General features: G+C 36.7%; 1 protein-coding gene across 1 annotated transcript in view; it reads left to right on the top strand.

Annotated features, from left to right (window-relative positions):
* The window catches only part of PIK3C2A (phosphatidylinositol-4-phosphate 3-kinase catalytic subunit type 2 alpha), a 49,140-nt gene that overhangs the window by 10,705 nt on the left and 19,716 nt on the right, over positions 1-18,719 (top strand). Inside the window, exons 2-12 of the mRNA XM_056493751.1 lie at positions 466-1,640; positions 7,195-7,295; positions 8,905-9,062; positions 11,970-12,090; positions 12,736-12,847; positions 13,398-13,477; positions 13,587-13,650; positions 15,993-16,136; positions 18,107-18,149; positions 18,235-18,448; positions 18,528-18,650. Of these exons, the coding sequence (XP_056349726.1) occupies positions 531-1,640; positions 7,195-7,295; positions 8,905-9,062; positions 11,970-12,090; positions 12,736-12,847; positions 13,398-13,477; positions 13,587-13,650; positions 15,993-16,136; positions 18,107-18,149; positions 18,235-18,448; positions 18,528-18,650 (2,270 nt within the window). The 5' untranslated portion in view covers positions 466-530. The remainder of the gene's footprint in view (positions 1-465; positions 1,641-7,194; positions 7,296-8,904; positions 9,063-11,969; positions 12,091-12,735; positions 12,848-13,397; positions 13,478-13,586; positions 13,651-15,992; positions 16,137-18,106; positions 18,150-18,234; positions 18,449-18,527; positions 18,651-18,719) is intronic.

Here is an 18,719-nt window from a genome sequence, read left to right as displayed (position 1 = left end):
ATCATAGTATAGCAGTTTGAAAGGTCTGGTTTTGTAATCTAGTGAAGTAAGGTGGAAGTCCTCTTGATGATGTGCTTTATCAATGCTATATTTGTACAGTCTTTAGAACAACTTCTACTCCCAAGATTGCACCTGTGCAATTGCTCAAACTGCTACATACCTGAAGGTGGCTTTTTTGTGTCTTGGATCTAGTGGTGAAAAAAGAAACTGAGTAAGAAAAATAAATGGGTCTTGCATAACTCAAAGACCATGAATTTATTTGTGTGGCTTCTTCTTTGGCACTCTCTCCCCCATCAAAAAACCAAAAATTGGCCTCTTCAAAATTTTGCATCCTTGGTTTCTGAAGAATACGTGCAACTTTGTCAGCTGGTGGTGTGTGACCTAGTACTTGTCCACATATGATTTGTTGCTAATGTTTCATTTCCTTTGCTATGATGTGTTTCTGATGTTTCATTTCCTTTCCAGGTCTGCTAGATCCGCTCTGAAGCCAAGGGTAGCCAGCCAGTGCAAGGGAAGTGTTGCTGCTTTACATGGACATCTGCTCTTGCGGCATGGCCCAGATATCCAGCAGCAATGGATTCAAGCAGCGCTCCTCACCTGCTCTGTCAGCCCCAAGGTCAAAAGATGTGGACAAAGAGGAGGCACTGCAGATGGAAGCTGAGGCATTAGCCAAGATGCAGAAAGAAAGAGGTGTAGCTGGTAATAAACAAACCTTTCACTCTTTGAGCAGCCCCAGACAGAAAGCACAGACTCATAACAAACAGGACCACGATCTCATGGTGTTTCCAGAGGCTGATGCCAAGAGCATGGAAGATAAACTAAGCAGCATTGACATAGAGAAGCTCACTCATGCTGAACTAGAGAAACTGCTGCTGGATGACAATTTTGAATCTAGTAAAGTACCTACATTACCAGCAAGTCCTATTTTGAGCCCATCTGTGTCTTCACAATTTTATCTGGGGCCTGTGGGTCAGAGGAGACAGTGGACCCCTGGAATACCAGCACCTGTGACATGCACTTTACCTCCTATTTACACCTCAGCTTCTTACACAAAACAGACTGGTGTATTTCAGAATGGATTCCATCCAAGTATGTCGTCCTATCCCTCTAGAGAGCCTATTTATCTTGGCCTTCCAAGACAGTCACAATACATTTCATACCCACTGGCAGCTACCACACCTTTCCATCCACATGGAGGCCTACCTTTATACCCTCCAGTACTCACTCCAGAAATGGCAAAAGTATTTGACAAAATTGCAAGCACTTCAGAATTCCTGAGAAATGGGAAGTCGAGCACGGACCTAGAAATGACTTCCATGAAGTCTGCAGTGTCCAGCCTGCCAGCCTCAGAGAGCTGTGGGGATGTCAGTAAATTTGACTGGCTGGATTTGGATCCTCTGAGTAAACCAAAAGTGGACACTGTGGAGACTTTAAACAAGGCAGAGGATGATGGGGAGAGGGCTTCAAGTATGACTGCTGAAGACCCGTGGGATGCTGTTCTGTTAGAAGAAAAGCTGTTACTGACTTGTCACCTGGAAAGAAAGGTTAATGGGAAACCTTCTGGAGCAACAGTCACAAGGAGTCAGTCCTTAAACATGAGAACAACTCAGCTTGCAAAGTTACAGGGCCAAACATCACAGGTATGTAAATCTGTTTCTTTAAATTGCAGTACAACAGTAAAGATTAATGACAGTAGTTAAAGACACTTGAAGGTCTGTTATTTATTTTATGCATATTACTTGGCTTGAGCAGTGTCAAGATAATGTGGTGTTATGCCATGTGTATTAGTGCTATTCAGAAAATTGAGCATTACTACTGAATTATCTCCCAAAATACCTCTGCTCTTGTGTAATCCTTCCACATTTACTGAGGAAATTTCTGTTTTTCAACTCAACACTCCAGTAAGAAATAGAAATATTCAGAGCAATTAAGTGTCTGGATATTGATAAATATTTCAATTTTATGAGCAATTCACATGATAGTGGGAAATAAAAAGGTGGTGAGTTAAGCACTGAAAGTTTTATCACAATACCACAATATTTCTCTTTTGTAGGTAGAAAGCTTTCCTTCTGTGTAGGGATGCTAGACAGAACTTTTGGTTGTACTGTGCTGGAGTGGCTGTTGGGTCATAAACATTCTACTTCTGCTCTAGAAGAAGGCAAAACATCTTGTGATGTCACTTTTATCAGGCAGGGCAAAAAGGTGTTGGAGAGATCCTTCTCTAGGATCACTTCAATGAAGCATTCAAGACCAAACTCTCAACAGGGGCTTTAGTTATGGCACTCATGTCTTTGAACATGGAGCACATGCAGTTTGTGTCAAACCAAACTGTGCAGCAGGTGGTTAGTACTGTCACAGTCTCATCTGCTTAATTACACCCCATTAGGGCTTCCTGCTTTTTCCTAAATGCTGTAAAAGACTGTAGGTTATTCAGCTTTTCCTATATTTTCATTTCTTTCTGTGATAATTCCACCACCAAAAAAAAAAAAAAAAGAAGAAGAAGAAAAAAAAGACATGTTTTAAAATATTAGTCAGCTCACTAGAAAGTGGATATGAATATTCTGGATTTTGGGGGGTTTTTTGGTGGACTACAAAGACTGAAAGAGAAGTGGAGAAGTTTTCAGTGGAAAAGCCAGCACCCTGGCAAGGGTGACAGTGGCCAAAAAAATTTGATTTGTAGAAACTGGTTAGAGAATGGGAAGTAAACTATTTGTTTGCTTTGGAGACTTTGGTTTAGAGCTGTTTCAAATCTTAGGTGTTGTCTTTCTAGGTGTTTTTAAAAGGCTAGGGATATGCCATAAAAAAGCAACTGTTATTACTCAAGGATATTTTCCAAATAATTCCTTAATTCTTTCCACCCCACCCCTAAACTGGAGGAAGTTTTCTTTCTCAGAAATAGGAATATTTACTAGACTGTGGCCTAAAAGGCTGTCTAAATTTCCATTGAAGTGAAAATTTTGGCCCCTCATTTGGAGGATTTCCTGTTTTTTCTGGGGTAGATGTCAGTATTCTGGCAAAAGTTCAATAGAAGGCCAGTGGAGAAGAAATAAAAACCACCCTGAAACCCAAAAAATCCATTTATCTCTGGTTTTGTGCCATGTGTATAGATCTTGGGTCTGACTTAGTTTAATTTTTTTTCCTCACTTGCTGTTGAGCTGTGATACATTAGCTCTGTTATTTCCTAGTATTTGGAGAGGCATGTAAATTTGGGCTGTACAGCAGTTTGCTTCTCAGTTTGCTGTATAATCTGGTGATGTGTTTGTCAGTTTTTCAGTGGTGGTTGCTTGGCTGTAATTAGCTCCTGACTAATAACTGGGCTACACTGGATCTGTTCTCAGGTGGTATCTGTAGGAAGTAATGCTTGACTGTTGCTGAATGAAACCTGGCTTTATACATTCCAGGTTTTTTTCCAGGAGTGTAGGATTTCAAAGGGTCTTTCCTGTTCACAAGGTCCAGTCTCCTGCTGTTTGCTTGTCATGTATTGACTACTGATTCATAAATGGAGTTCAAGCTCTGCCTTCACATGTAGGCTTTTCTTCCTGCCATTTTTGATTTAAAGGCTGTTCCAGCTCCTCCTCATCATTCATCTGATTTTCAGCAGAACACATTTGTAACTAGCTCTTAGCAAATGTTCTTCTATCAGGATGGAACAGCAGGTACTTAAGATGAAAGAATCATTTTGATATTTACCTCAATATGTTACAGGAGTTGGTGACTTTCTGTCAGCTTTCAATGCAAGCTCTGTGTGAGAGCTGCTCTTTCCTTTTTTATTTTTTTGAGGATGACTTATAAGAATTTTAGCTTTCTGTGTGAGGGCACAGTGTACCCTGTGCCTTGTACATCATGAATAAACCCTCATTACAGGCAGGGGCATCCTGCTTGGTGCTCTTTTATTGCATTTGCTTTATTTGTGATAGCATCACAACATCAATTCTGTAGTGAATAAATTTTTATTAAATCACCATCTTTTTCAAACAAGCTCTTAATTTATAGCAGACTTCTGCAGTGAATACCCAATTGAGGGTTTTGAGATTTACTTTTCACTTTTGCTCCTCCAAACTTGTTTTGGCATCACACTCCAGCTCTAGCTTGTATTATAAAGGTAGATGATGATACAAGACTAAGTTAGAAGGGTTGCTTCTGCTGAGTTATTAAAGAAGAAAATAAATAGATTTAAAGATGAGTCTCTCAATTGGATATCCTTGAAATATAACCGGAATAGTCTCTCTTTTGCCTATCCTGTTCTTCTACTTATTTTCTTTTTTAAGTAATTTTCTACTCAGTATAATAGAAAGCTGAGGTATGTAGCCTCTACTTGTGGCAGTTATCTTGTGTTGTAGCCAATTTACCCCAATTTATATGTTCTTCAAAGTATATTTTTAAGTCTTGCATCTTAACAAGTTTGGATCATTCCCCCCTAAACCCTTCCTGAAGAACTCAGTCTCACTGCCCCTTTAAACAAAAATATTAGTATTTTGATTAAATCAAAAATATATTTTGATTCTGTCAAAACTTCTATCTGTTTAATCCCTGAATCAATAGATTGCTTTGCTTTGATGAAGTCTCTATTTGTATCTATTCTTATTTTTGCTTATTTAATGTATATATTCATATTTGAAGCAGCTATACATTATTTATTTTAAGTACTTCAGTGTTTGTCACTCACTTCTGAAAGCAGAGGCAAAAAGCATCATTTTGTCCTCTTTTATGTGTTGTTTTCTCTTGCTTTCCACAGAGCTGCTGAGTCTTGTGACTTTGTATACTCATGGAATTTTATTTAACTTGACTTGTTAATTTATTGGGGTTTGGGTTTGTTTGTTTGTCATTGTTCATGTTAATTGCATTTACAGACCACTCCTGTTTTTGCAGCCTATACTGACATGAGCTATTTATCTCATTTGGCCTGAAGTCCTTTCTTTCAAGTTATTTCCTGTTCTACTGATAGCTTTTGCACCTCCTAGATCAGCTCAAGTGGAAGTTAAAGAAATTAAAATTCTATTTGTTACTCAAAACTCATCTGAGTCCAGTGGGTTTAAATAGTATTCTCAGTTTTTCAGAGCTTATTGTCCTGAAATTATTTTCCCAAAAGTGATAAAAAATTAAAATTGAAGTTCAGCTACAAATAAGGAGGTGTTCAATGTTCTTAATTTTCCATCAGAAGGTCTTTTCCAACATTACATGTTTGTAATAATATGAGGTTTCTCTCCTTAGCCAAATGTGACCCTGAGGTGAACCATGGATAACCAAATCTTTTTTTTTTTTCCTTTGCTCATTAGATTAAAATTTATCATTTACCCTGGCTAAGCTTGCACTTGTTGACATGCCTCGTTAGTTCCCTAAATTTTGAATTTAATAGTAGAATAACCTACAAATTTTTCTGTAAGGAATTCAAAAGTGTCACATAGTGCATAAAGTGCTGTTTCATCACTGGTGTGACTTCATTTGAAGTAGGTCCCTTGTTTGTGCTTTTATCCTATGGTTGCATAGTGCTTTGTGTACTTATTTGTAGTATTCCTTAAAGAGTTTGTAAATAGAATTTAACATTTGTAGAGGCAGCTTCTTGATTTGCAGAGGTTGAATTTTGTGTTGAATGCCAACCAGGAGGTGATTCACCTTCATCAGAGGTGTTTGCCTTTCCCTGGGTATGTCCCCTACCTGTTTCTATGGGATTTTTGCTGGTGGTGTTGTGCAATTACTTAGAGTGTGTTTACTAGATACAGTTGCACAGGTTAGCAGGTCTTGTGAGGTTGCCCAGTATTTTTATGTGATAGAACTTGTCTGAGATGTTACAATAGAAGAACCTATTTAAATTTAAGGTGTTATGCATGCTGCTGCAGCTCATTTTTTTGTGGCTTTACAGCTGTAATTGTCTCATGTGGTATGGCTTATCCCCAATTATACAGAATTTGTCCTTTTGACTGATCAGTGTTCATGCAACCAATATTTTAGCTGAAATAATTAGGTTTAAATGCAATTCAAGTGGTAATTATAGGTTGTATCTCCTCCAAGTTTATGCTGTGCTGCTTAAATAAGTTAATTTCAAGGGAGAAAAGTGCTTGAAGGAAAAGACCTGACAGACAGTATATGGCTCTCTCAGATTTGACCCCTTTTCTGGGTGTCTAATTTAACTATATTGTCTGATATGCTCTAAAGAAATTAGCTGACTACTTGTGCTAATAATAAATAACCCACATACTAGATAAGTAGTTAATCACTACTTCAAATAAGAATAAATTGTGGTGATTTTCAGAAAAATTGTAGTGCAGTCTGCTTTGTTCCTGGCCTTGGGGTTGGATTAAAGCTTTCTGTAAGCATTGTAAAAATTTTTGGATGAAAAATGAAAAATGTAACTGGTCATGTGACTTATTCCAGGGAGGATCTGGCAGGAGCTTCACAAATCATTCAGGCTAGTGGTGGCTGTGGACAACTGAGTTCCACTGGTTATTCCAACTTTTCTATGCTTTTTGCTCACTCCAGAATTTGTATGGTTGTATTGTGAAATGGATCAGAAAAGAGATATAGATTTAAAACCTGCTGCAGTTCTGTGTTGTTTTGGTTTTGTAAGTATATTAGATTTTGCTGTTTGAAACTGCAGCTCTCTTTTAGCAGTTGTTTTTTGGGTTGGATACTCTAGAGATTGTGGTTTACAGTTTTGAGAGATGGTGGGAGCATTCGGCATAAAGGATTAAAACAATGCTAAGTTGATTCCATGGGGTTAATTGTAAGTTTCATGTTCTGAATGCTATTTCCTTCCAGTGTTCAACATGTATTTTCCTGCTTTGTAGGAAGAGATAATCATGGGCACTAGTGATATGTAGTGGTTCTTTCTGGAACTACACTGAATTTGAATTGCAGAATTGGAGGAAAAATATGTTTTTCTTCCATCTGTGGTTCAGCTGAATTTAGCCAAATCTGAATGCAACAGGTCACTGCTGAGAGCTCAGGAACTGTTTGCAACTTAATATTGACTGATAATGATGCTGGCAAATAGATGACATGCTGTCAAGGAGTCACTGCTCCAGTGAATCTATACTTTTCAATTTAGTTGTGATATATGGTTTTCTTCATATAGAAGTAGACATAAAATTAATAGTAAACCTCAGACTTATGAAAATCTATCACCTACATGTGGCTTTGCTGGCTTTAAGAATATGTTTGCAGCTATTTTAATCCTGTATTATCTCTGAGTTGCAGAAAGACAATGGGACCACTGGCACACTGACAGAAAACGTGCTTCTCCAAGCAATTGAAGGGCAGAATCAAGAACTGTCAGCTTTTTCTGAAGCAGTTATGAAGTAAGAAATGACTGAATATGAATTAACTTTCAGAAGGGAAAAAAAAAACGCTAAATGATTCATTTTCAGTTAGCTTGACAGGAACAGTCCTACATTTTTTTTGCTTGATGGGACAGATTTCAGTGTGTATCCTTTTTCCTTTTCTTATCTCAGTTTTTCCTGGTTTTGTCCTGGTTTGTTTATTTTTTTTCAAGAATGCAACAGGATTGTTAACATCTTCAGTGCTAAGATTATTGTATTATCATATGTCCTCTTTCTTATTTTGGTCCTGTGACTTTTCCTTGTTTTTATAATAACTTTTTAACCTTGAAGTATTTTTCTGTATCTTGTTTGTTTTTATTACACTTTCTATTGAAATAATTTGATGGGTTTTTTTTCTTTTCTTGTTAGCTGATACACCTCACAAAATCCTATCACTCAGTGGATGTCCAGCCTTTAAATGCTTTTATTTTTGTTGCTTCCACAACTGGAATTCTGTAACATAAAGCCTTTAAATTTATCTCTGCTTAGATTAGATGGTGAAATTCTCTAAAAATTGTGTAGAGTTTTATTCTTACTGCCACAGTTTAATGAGAGATTATTTTTTTGTTGTTTTTTTTTTTTTCTTAGAGAAGACAAGCTATCTTGCCTCTTTTCCTTTTAAGATCAAAATTCAAGAAATAATGGAGGAAATAGAGATCTTTGAGTCTTTTTTTTTTTTAAAGCAGGAATGTTTATGAAAGGAAATGCAAAGGAAACTCCACAAAAACAACGAAAATTCATGTAAATGGGAAACTTGCTGATGAACAACATTAGGACAAAGCTCATATAGGATAAACTTGTTGCAACACTTTCTGGTTCCATCTAATTGTTACCCTTTCTTTCAAGACCCAGTGTTTGAAATACCAATGGGCCTTCAACTGCACAAATCTTGCTGAAGGATCTTTATTGTCCAGAATCAAAATGATGAAATAAATGATCCTTGTAGAGGAGTTCTGTTCTTAATCTTCTGTAATATTACTTTAATATTGGCAGAAGTTTAAAGTTAAATTATTTTATCCATATTAAGTAGCAGAAAATAAAAAGCAGCTTTCCAAATATGATTTATTCACTAGTAGGTAAATATTTATACTGTTTGTGTCCTAAATAAAAACCTTTTATCTCAATTAAGGTCTCTTCCTCAACTTCCATAGCTTGGAATAGCTATTTTCTGCATGGTATCTAAGTTCAGATTAGACTCCTAAAAATTGAAACATGTGAAGAGTTTATTTTTTTAAACTAATTTTCAGAAGATACTGTGGATTACCTTTTTAAGAGCTGTTTTAGAGTTTAGCTTCTGCAGAAGCTGGGTATGTCCTGTAAGAACTGACCTACTAAATATTTTAAACTATGTGGAAAACCTGCCTAATTATATGCTAGGATTTTTTTTCCCATCCAACTATTACTTGTGTAATTATTGTGGGCAATGTTCTGTTGAGAGTAGAAAAATTAAATGGTGCTTTGCACATGCAATTTAGGTAGAGGGCCAAAGGTAGTCTTTACTGTTCTGCCTTGTGGTTATTACCATGTTATTTTGCTTTAGTCTTGGACTTCTCCATTGCAATATTTCATAAACCTTCTCTTCTTCCAGATTGAGGACCAAGTTTCCTTATACTGATCAGCAAACAAACCCAGGTTTTGTGCTGAGTCCAATCATGCTGCAAAGAAATATAAGTGGGGAGAGTGCCAGTATCAAGGTTTCAATAGAAATTGAAGAATTCCAGCAACCAGTAACTTTCACATGCGATGGTATGTTCCTGCTTCTTGCACTGCAGTTTGCTGCTTAAGGACTGTGCACTCAGCCTAGGACATTGCCTTCCAGTTTTTGTGATCCCTGGGTCTCAGGGGCATGGGTTGTTTGTGGGAAATGTGGGAGAGGTAACTGAGGAATGGTCTGGTTCTTGGTCAGTAACTCCATCAGAAAATATTTAGCAAACCAGAAGCAGTATTCAGTCTGTAGCTGGATATAATAAAATAGTTTTTCAAGACTCTTTACTTTATAGTTATTGAGGGGATAATGACTGAGATTTTTAATGTTTAATGTTTCATTTTAACACTATTAACATATTTTAAAATAAATTTTGTAGACTGTCTAAAAATTCAGGCAAACTGCTGCTAGAAAATAGGGATAAACACTAAAACTATCTTTGCCTTCAATACAGAAACTACCTTGCCTTCAATACGTGCTTATGAACACAAACACTAAAATAATATGGTTGGATGTGCCACAACTGGCTGTCCCAGTTTTGTGGGTAACCAGGAATATTGGTTTGGAGTGGACCTTTGAGGTTTGCCTGGTTGTACTACATAAATTGATACTCTGTGCAGCCTTGACTGCACAGTGGTTGTATTTGTAATTACATGCTGTCAACTTCTGGCAGTTCTGGCTGATAAAATAACTGGATAGACACTTTTTTGCCTCTATACTTCTGTAATCTCTTGTCAGTTGTGAGGGTTATCATTTGGATCTCAGCATCTAGCAGTGTAGATGCTTCATAGCTGTTCTCAAAAGATCTGGAGCTGTTCTGTTACTCCCATGGACTTGCTGCTCTCTTGGAAAAACAAACTTTCAGTGCATCAGTGTTTTTATTCTGTGTTAGTTTGCTAGACCTTACATTTATTCTGTGGGGACTTAATAATTTTTTGTTAAGAAATGAGGTGGATTGTAAGTGTAGTCTAGGAAGGGTTTCTGCACTTAATCCTTAAGACTACACTTTTCTAATATTGCAAGCTTAATCCTTTCCTACAGAAGGCTTTGATAAGGTAACTAAAATGTTAGGGCTTCAGCCCTTTATTTCTAGTATTTTTTGTGGCTAGCTTGGAATGTGTTTTGCATTCTAACCCCACATACTTTCTTCTTTGCACTTTTTACTCCCTTCCTTCTTTCTGACACTGAAACTATTTGCAGTTAAACTGCTTTTCTTCCATGGCTGGTGAAATGTGACTGGTAATGGGGGTATTTAAAGTTATTCTCTACCTTTAATTCCTTCTCTTCTTGGTCAAAGTGTTGCATACCTCAGCATCCTCCTGCTAAAGTTGCTTTCCTTGAGTGTGGCATTCAGTCTTGCTCAGGAGGAACTGCAGCCTCTCAGTGCTCTGACAGCTCTGTTTGTGGAAAGGACTCAGGAGGGAAATGGTTCAACCTCAGAGCTTATTTGCATTCATTTATTAGACTTTGCATGGAAGTTTGCTCTGTCTGAGCAAACATTGTGTCAGCAGGAGATTAATGTCTTTCAGTAAGATGTAGGGCAGGGAAAAGGTGGTAACATCATCTTTGCAAGGCTAGCAGACCTTTGGCAGTGCAGCCTGTGACTGCAGCATAGAAACTATCCCTAGGTGAACTATCACTGCATCTTTTAGCTTTATCTGCTACCAGATATATTCTCTGCTGAAGGTAGCACAGCAATTTCACCCAATAATAAGTTAAACAGGCTTAATGACTTAAGGTGTTTCTGAATTCATACTTCCTATCATTCCTTGTTCTTGGATTTCACAGTCATTCTTCATATGTGCTTGTAATAATTAATCATTTGTTAATGAGGTGAAGCACATGTGCTGTGTCCTGGTTTGAAGGACAGGTGTCTGCCAATAAAGGCAGAAGCTTCTCTTTGAAATGGAGAATTTATAGTTGTCTTTTGGAAAACGTTGTGGCATTACCTCTCTGTATCAACCATAGTAGTAATATTTTTTCTTTAAAATATTTCTTCTTAAAAAAGTAAAAATTGAGAAAGTCAGGAAGGTCTCTGGAGGGGGAAAAAGCCCCACTCTGAAGGTACTGATAAAATAAAAAATTGCTTCTATGCAGCAGTTTTTTACATAATTTTGAGGCACTTAGTGATAGTATTTGCTAATGGTTTGAAGGAGATCATCAGAAACTAGGTAGGGAGGGCTAGAGAGCATTTTGTATTTAAACATTTATGTCATTCAAACTTATCTGTATTTTTAGTCAGTGACAGCTGGTGGCTGTGGGGGGAATGGATTTTGGGTTTGACTGGGATTATTTTTTTGTTCTGTAGTTAACTGGATGAAAGAGAGACTATTTTCCACAAAGCATTTGGAGCCTGATAAAAAAGTAGTGGTAGCTAAGAGCTGCATTTTGCAAAGGCTTGGTGATGCTTACTAGGTCTGCTCTGTACCAAGTAGAAACTTCCCTGGAAAAGTGGAAAGAATAAAGGGCTTTCAGTAGTATTTGCCTCAGCTGCAGCTGATATTCAGTTCCTCAAAAGCCTAACAAATAAAGGAGCTCCATCTCCAACTCTTCAGATAGTGCTTTTTAAACTGTAAGTGCCTCTGGGATCACTTACCTATTTGAAGTCCTTGTTAAATAGGGCAAATTTATAATAAAAAAGAAAAAGGCTGTCCTCTGTCTTGCAGACTGTGTTTGTATTTCTGGTTAAGTGACTACACTGTATCCTAATTTATAAAGATTTTTTTGGCTTTTTATAATGCCAGGCAAGTTTCATGAGAGACCTTTCTTTGTGAGAGAAAAGTGATGATCTCAGACTATGAAATCTAGGTGATAATAGAAGTGTAATAGTCTGCTCTGCAAGTATAAAAATCAATTTCATTAAATCACTACAATTTGTGAGTGAACAGTGGTTAATATCACTTGCTATAGATCTGTATTTAACTTTTAGATGTAATTTCTTTAAACAGTGAGTTCCCCTGTTGAGCTGATAATAATGCAGGCACTTTGCTGGGTGCATGATGACTTGAATGAAGTGGACATTGGCAGCTACATCCTGAAAGTCTGTGGCCAAGAAGAAGTTCTACAGAAGTAAGCAAACTCTTTTTCATTAATGCTTATTTTCATGCTTTTTCATGACACAATTACTGGAAAGTGTATCTTTGGTGATTAAATGTGTGAAAGAATTCTTTAAAATGTAAGGAAGTCACTCTTTGCACAAAGATCAGAAGTTTTTGGAGTTGCTCCGGGATACAGCAAAGTAAATCATCATCAACTCTGTTCTAGTGCAGATGTGTGTTTCTAGAGCATTTCTGTAGGTGGATTTTTTTTTTTTTTTTTTTTAGTTATTTTCTCTTCAAATCTCAGAAACTGGAAAAAAACCCCCAACTATTTTCTAATAAACTGGGGGAGTTGTGGTTTGTTTGATTTTTGGTTTGGTTTTTTTTTTTTGTCACTTTTTTTTCCAAATCTAATGGTTTACAAAGCCCCATTGGTTTTCTGGGTTAGAATTTTTGGTTTCAGTGTTAACCACTGTTGTTAAGAGCTTTAGCACAAGTACTGGTATCTGCAGTAGTGTATAAAAACTTGTGCAGAAGTAAAAATGAGATCAAGGATGGCGTGGAGCTTTATTCACCATTTCCTTGCTTCATGGCAACAGGTTGCCTGGAATATTTTGTGTGATTTTTTTGGGAAAGCACTGCTTTGGCTGTGACTGTGCATGCTTTTGTTTCACAGCAAGCACTGCATAGGAAGTCACGAGTACATCCAGAACTGCCGGAAGTGGGACACAGACATCAAACTGCAGCTCCTGACCCACAGCGGGATGTGCAGCGACCTGGCACGAGCAGTGAGTACCCCCCAGCCTGCAGGACACTGCTGGCCCCAAGGTGTCACCTTCCTGACAAGTTAGCATGTCTGCCTGCTGTTGGAAATGCTATCCTCTTAGCCCACGAGGAAGTGAAATGCATAACTGAATTTTCACAAGGCAAATTACATAAATATAGATAATGTCTCTTACTAGAACAAGTATTTTGTACCTGGAAGAAGTATGCAAGCAGTTGGACTAAACTTGAGGCTTGAAAAAGAAGGAACAAATTTCAGAGTTAAATAAAAGTTGAGAACAGCTTTTAAGTTTGATTAAATATGTATCAGACCATCAAAGGGGAAAGAAGGAGTATTTGGTATCTGCATAGTTGGGCACTTGGTGGCTGTTTCTTCCCTCTGTCCACATGTGTACACATTTCACTGGCTATTAAGTAATTATTTATTTTCCCCTTTGAAGAGAACACCTTACATCTTTCCCCTTCAACACCCCAGCTGTTAATAATTAATCTTCTAAAACAGTATGCATATTATGGAAAGGTGAACTGGACTTAGTACCTAATATTTTATTGCAGGAAGATGATGACAGGACACCTGTACATCTAACCAAACATCTCTACAAAGTAGAAAAGCCTTTCAGAGAACCTATTATAAGGTAATGTTTTGTGTTTTTTTTAATAATCAAGTGCTGATCACTGCTGAATTCCTGACCAAGGTTGTGTTCTGTTCTTGTACTTATGTTCAGTAACTATTATTTCTTGCAGGTCTTCCATTGAAGAGCTTCTTGAGGTATATCACAAGCAAGTTAACACAGCCCTTAAGAATGGGGTAAGGTCACTGTAGATAATTACTGAACTAAAAGTAGCATGACCAAATCCACTGATAAGGTAGCTGGGAAAAATATTTGCAGGTTTTCTCAGGGAAACTGAGAATCTGAACAAGCTGTCAAATGTGAAATTGTAATCATAGGTATTTAGATTTCTGTTCTTCTTTTCTTCCTGGCTTTTCTTGCAAACCAGTTATTATCTGATCATCACAACTAGAAATGTATTTTCCAAGTCCTGGGGTGCAAAATAACCTCTGCCTCAAACATGCTGGAAGAGGTTAATTCAGGAGAATAGGGAAAAGGTCTGAATTCTGATTATGGCTGTTGCTGACAGCCATGAAGGATGTATTTACTAACAGATAAAAATCTGCATAATAGAGAGCAGAAGCAGTTGTGTACAATGAAAGTTAGAACTGAAGCACGTTTGGAACATACAAGTAAGTTCTACACAAAGCATAATAATGTCTTTTTCTGCATGATTCAATTAATTTAAAGTACCCTGTCAAAAAAAGTTGTCACTTTGAATGTATGACAGGTAGCTTAAAGCAACTTGAATGTTGAATAGTTTAATGTCCCATCTGCAAAAGCTTATGGATATAACCTACTTTGCTCAATTCTCAAAGGAGAAGCTGCTTTTAACAGTTGATTGTAATGTAACTTGGAGTCTTAAATGCTTAAACATTAGATAACTGTGTTTCTTAAGCAGTTTCTGTAAGAAGAGTCTTGAAATGAATTACTTAATTGCAAGACTTTTCTTTTCCACTATGTTTGTTTGCCTCTCCAGGAATGCAGGTCTGAACAAGCTGCTGTCTGCTGTTTCCATATTCCCTTAATATTATTTAATTCCCTTGATGGTGATTCACCACGTTCTGCAGGGTGGTTTTGAACACAATCTTTTTGCAGAAGAGCAAGCTGTTACTGCTCCCTGACATGGTGGTTTTGTTGCTTTGCTCTTGCAGCTGCTTCAGCTGCTTTGTCTAGCTGTGATTTCACAGGCTGAGATCAGGAATGCAAAACATCTCGATTCAGACTTGTGTTCTGCTCTTTGTAGTCTTTTTAAGATTGGGAGATGTTGTTTGTAGGTGATGATGATGATTAGGTCCAAATAGCAGCAGTTCTGCTTTTGAAATTTTTTACTTCATGAAGTGAATTCCTTTACATATTCGGTAGCTGAAGCTTGCTAATCCAGGTGAAGAAGAGTAATCCATAAATAATTTGTATGTAGGCTTTGATTTCACATTGCTGAATGCTTTGAAAGTTATCAGTTGTCTTTTTATTGATATTTGAGAACTTGTGAAGAAAATAGCAGTGGAAATTTCTCTTTCCATGTCACAAAGAATCTGTTACCTTCAATTTGTTAGCTTTGGAAGAATGGCTTAAATATTTACAGTGTCTTCTGACTTCCATGGTTATTTTCTTACCAGTTCAGTTAATTGTTGCCAGGTAACTCTCAATATAAAAGCTTTCTGATTCAAATGGCTTCTTTGCTATCCATTGGTAGGAAGGGCAGGAGAATATGTCTGGAAGAGTGGTGGTTGGGAATTAATTTACATCTTATTAAGACAGTATTGCAATAATTATTCATCTTTATTTAGTTGTAAGTGCTCAGAAGTTATTGTGAAAGAAACCTATACAATAAGCCTTTAAAAAGTAAACCATTATTTTGAAGCAAATATTTTAATTTTCTACATGTGTTTTTTAAAATTGTATGAAGGCTTTCCTTGCATTAAAAAACAACCTCCAGGAAACCATGGATAATTCAGATTTCACTGAGGTGTTTTTTCTTCTGTTGGAGGAGTAGAAGGGAGGAGCAGCTCAACTTTGTCTTAAGTAGCCTACAAAAGTTTATTAAAGTGAAGTAAAAAATACTAGTTCCATCATGGAAGCAGTACTGTAGGGCAAGTAGTACAAATGTCAGTGAAATTGAAACCTGTATCTCTGAGGGCTGAAATTGAAACACTGCTTCTTTAGCATTGCTTCTTCACACTAATTGAATTTTCTTCTTTAAACTGTACTTCCTTTTTAGGCCATGAGAGAAATTGATCTTAGTGTCTTATTAGAAAATAATTGTTTGCCAACAGTTTAATAGAAAAATGGTTGGGAACCTCCTAATGTTTCCTGGCACCCTATTCTAGCATCTGTGCTACTGTGTTTTTGGCATTCATAAGGAAGTTCTCAATATTGAGGTTTTTCTTTATTCCAGTTGTTACACCACAGTTTAATGCAATGAACATATGCATCTCATAGTGACATTTTCTTGGCAATTCATTAAAAAACATTAAAGCAATTCTGGGTTTCACAATTGTGATCAGATCAATCTGTTCTCTCATACATTCCTTATTAGAACCAGCATAAAGCAGTAGATCATGTAATTAAGACTGTCAGAAAAATCTGTTCTACATTGGATTGTGTAGAGACTCCTGCAATAACGGAATCAGTGAAGAAGCTCAGGAGGGCTGTTAATCTCCCAAGGACTAAAAATGCTGAGGTAAACTTCCACTCTATGAATTGCATATTTTAACTGATAAATGTTATTTCACAGTCTTTAGCAGCTGGAAATACCAGCAACAGTTCTGTCAGGGTTATATTGGGATTTTTTTGTTGGGTTTTATTTGTTTATTTAACTTGACATCTTGCATTTATTTTGCCATCTCTCTGCTGTTAATGCATTAATTGCTTGCTTTGGGAATATTTTCCTTTTCTAAATAGTGACTGTTTAAAAACTAGTTTTAAAGTACTGTTTTCTGGTTCTGTAACTAGAAACTTGTGTCACAGCAGATGCCACTAAATCTGACTGAGGGGAACTGACAGGAGCTCATGCTGTCTAAAATTAATGCTTTAAAGGAGGAATTGACATCATGTATATTCCCAGTAGTGTTTGTGTCTAGCAATAGCATCTTAAAACTCTTAACTGTTCATGCTCCTGCATTCCTGAGCATAAGGACAAACCCAAAATCTCTCAAATAGCACAGAATTTGATGATGCAGCTGCCTTACAATGAATGGTTCACTTGAGCAGGATGGTCTCAAGTCATGTTGTCAAAAACAGTCATTAAGTGCAGAAGTGTGCAAATAAAAAAGTTAAATAATTTTATAATGCTATTTCTGTTGTCCTGCTGCCTTATGGGAGTGGCAATTCACATGATGCTCTATTTGCTTTTGGGCTTCATCAGTTCAGTGATGTATTTGTAATACTGGGCAGAAGACAGATAAATATAGTTGTCACAAGAACTAAAATTCTCATAGGGAGGTGCAGAAGACATTAAGACATCTTTGTGAAATACAGCATATAAATATTTTTTCAATGTTTGCTTTTTGATAGGAGAAAGCTGTAGAAATAATTAGATTATAGTATACAAATAGCTCCCAGAAATAACATTGCTCCAGTAGAATTAGAAAAAGGTGGGACTTAAAATAATTGCAGGGTTTTATTTATAATGATGGACATTGGCTTACACAGTAATGTCTATGAAGGCATGTAGGACTGCTTTCAGAAATTACTATAAATACTGGAGACTGTTGCATCATAATCTCTTGTAAGATATTGTTTGATTTTAATTTTTTTAAGAGTAATTCTTTGTGATTGGAAGAAGTGACTGTTTTTTGTAAGAACATGAAATTTTTTGATATTCAAACTTTAAGTTGAAGATGCTCAATTAGTACACTGAAAGTGTAAGGAAAGCTTTCATTCTTCTGCAGCATTTCTGGCAAACTTCTTAGGAAGCTAGGAGTTCACTGGGGTTTGATTTAAACCACAAGCTTAGTTTTCATTAAAAATTTTAGTTTTATCAGGACTTGAATTTAGCATGGAACCCTTCCTGATTAGAAGGGAGTGAGTTCCCATGATTTGTTTGTCACCTCTTGGTTACAACAGTCTTTGTTGAGACTAGATGTTGCTGTGATGTTGCAACATGTTGAGACTTCCATTTTAGCAGACCAAGAAGCAAACAAAGATAGTACTAAGTAACAGTCCTTGCTGTTCATTTTCTCAGTTGTTTAATATTTCTTTTATTCAGTAAATTTATTACTCTGACAGCAAAAGGTACCTTACCAAATTCCACAAATGAAAAAAAAAGCTGTTTAAAGTTGTTCAGATTTAAATTACTGGGTCTCTGCTTTCATCCATAACAGCCCTGAGCAAGTTTTATCTCTACCCAGAGGAGTTAGATTATCCTGACCAATATTTCAATGTACTGTGTCTTTGTGGATTTCATAAAGAATGTCAAAACAGTTGACTTGATAAAAAATAAACTTTTTAACTTGGTGAATAGTTGCTGCATCATATGGAAATTGTGGTGCTGTTAGTTAACTCTTGAGGAACTTTGAGTGAAAAGATGTGCTAGATAAACTTAAATATGAGCCTAATTCACTTCATGATTTCTGTGTAAGATACTTAATATCCATGGAAAATTGAAATGGATTTTCAGTATTGAAATTTCCTCTGATTTTTATTGTGTAGGTATCCTTAAAATGTGGTGATGAGAATAGCAAGAGCCCCTCTGGTGAGTAAAGTTCTTCAATTTTTATTTAAAAAGTGTCTGGTGGCTAATTTAGGAAGAAATGCATTCAAAATAAATTATCATTTAGGTTCACTGCAGCCTGAAAACCCTCTGAAAGTGAGCATAGACCAGTTAACAAGAGCAGTTGAGGCCCTTCTGCAGCTCCACACGAATTCCTGTAGCAGCTCAGCAGCAATTTCTCCAGATGAGAGTAAGAGTACCAAGGAAGCTTGGACTGCCACAGAACATCTCCAATTCACAATATTTGCTGCTCATGGAATTTCTTCTGGTTGGGTGTCAAAGTAAGTGACTCACCCTTTTATAGAATTTTTTATGCTTTTATGGTTTTTTTATGTTTAACTTTTTTTTTTCCTTGTCCAGTTATGAAAAATACTACTTGATTTGTTCTCTGACCCATAATGGAAAAGATCTGTTCAAACCTGTTCAGTCCAAGAAAGTTGGCACATACAAGAGCTTCTTCTACTTGATTAAATGGGATGAACTGTAAGTGACTTTAGCCTGTTAAAACACAATAAAATGTTTTGTTTAAGCTAGTTCCTGAATATAGTCAGT

This window comes from Oenanthe melanoleuca, chromosome 5 (genome assembly GCF_029582105.1).
Source record: "Oenanthe melanoleuca isolate GR-GAL-2019-014 chromosome 5, OMel1.0, whole genome shotgun sequence".
NCBI lineage: Eukaryota > Metazoa > Chordata > Aves > Passeriformes > Muscicapidae > Oenanthe > Oenanthe melanoleuca.
Note: the sequence above shows the minus strand (reverse complement) of the source record. Positions and strands in the feature narration are given on the sequence as shown.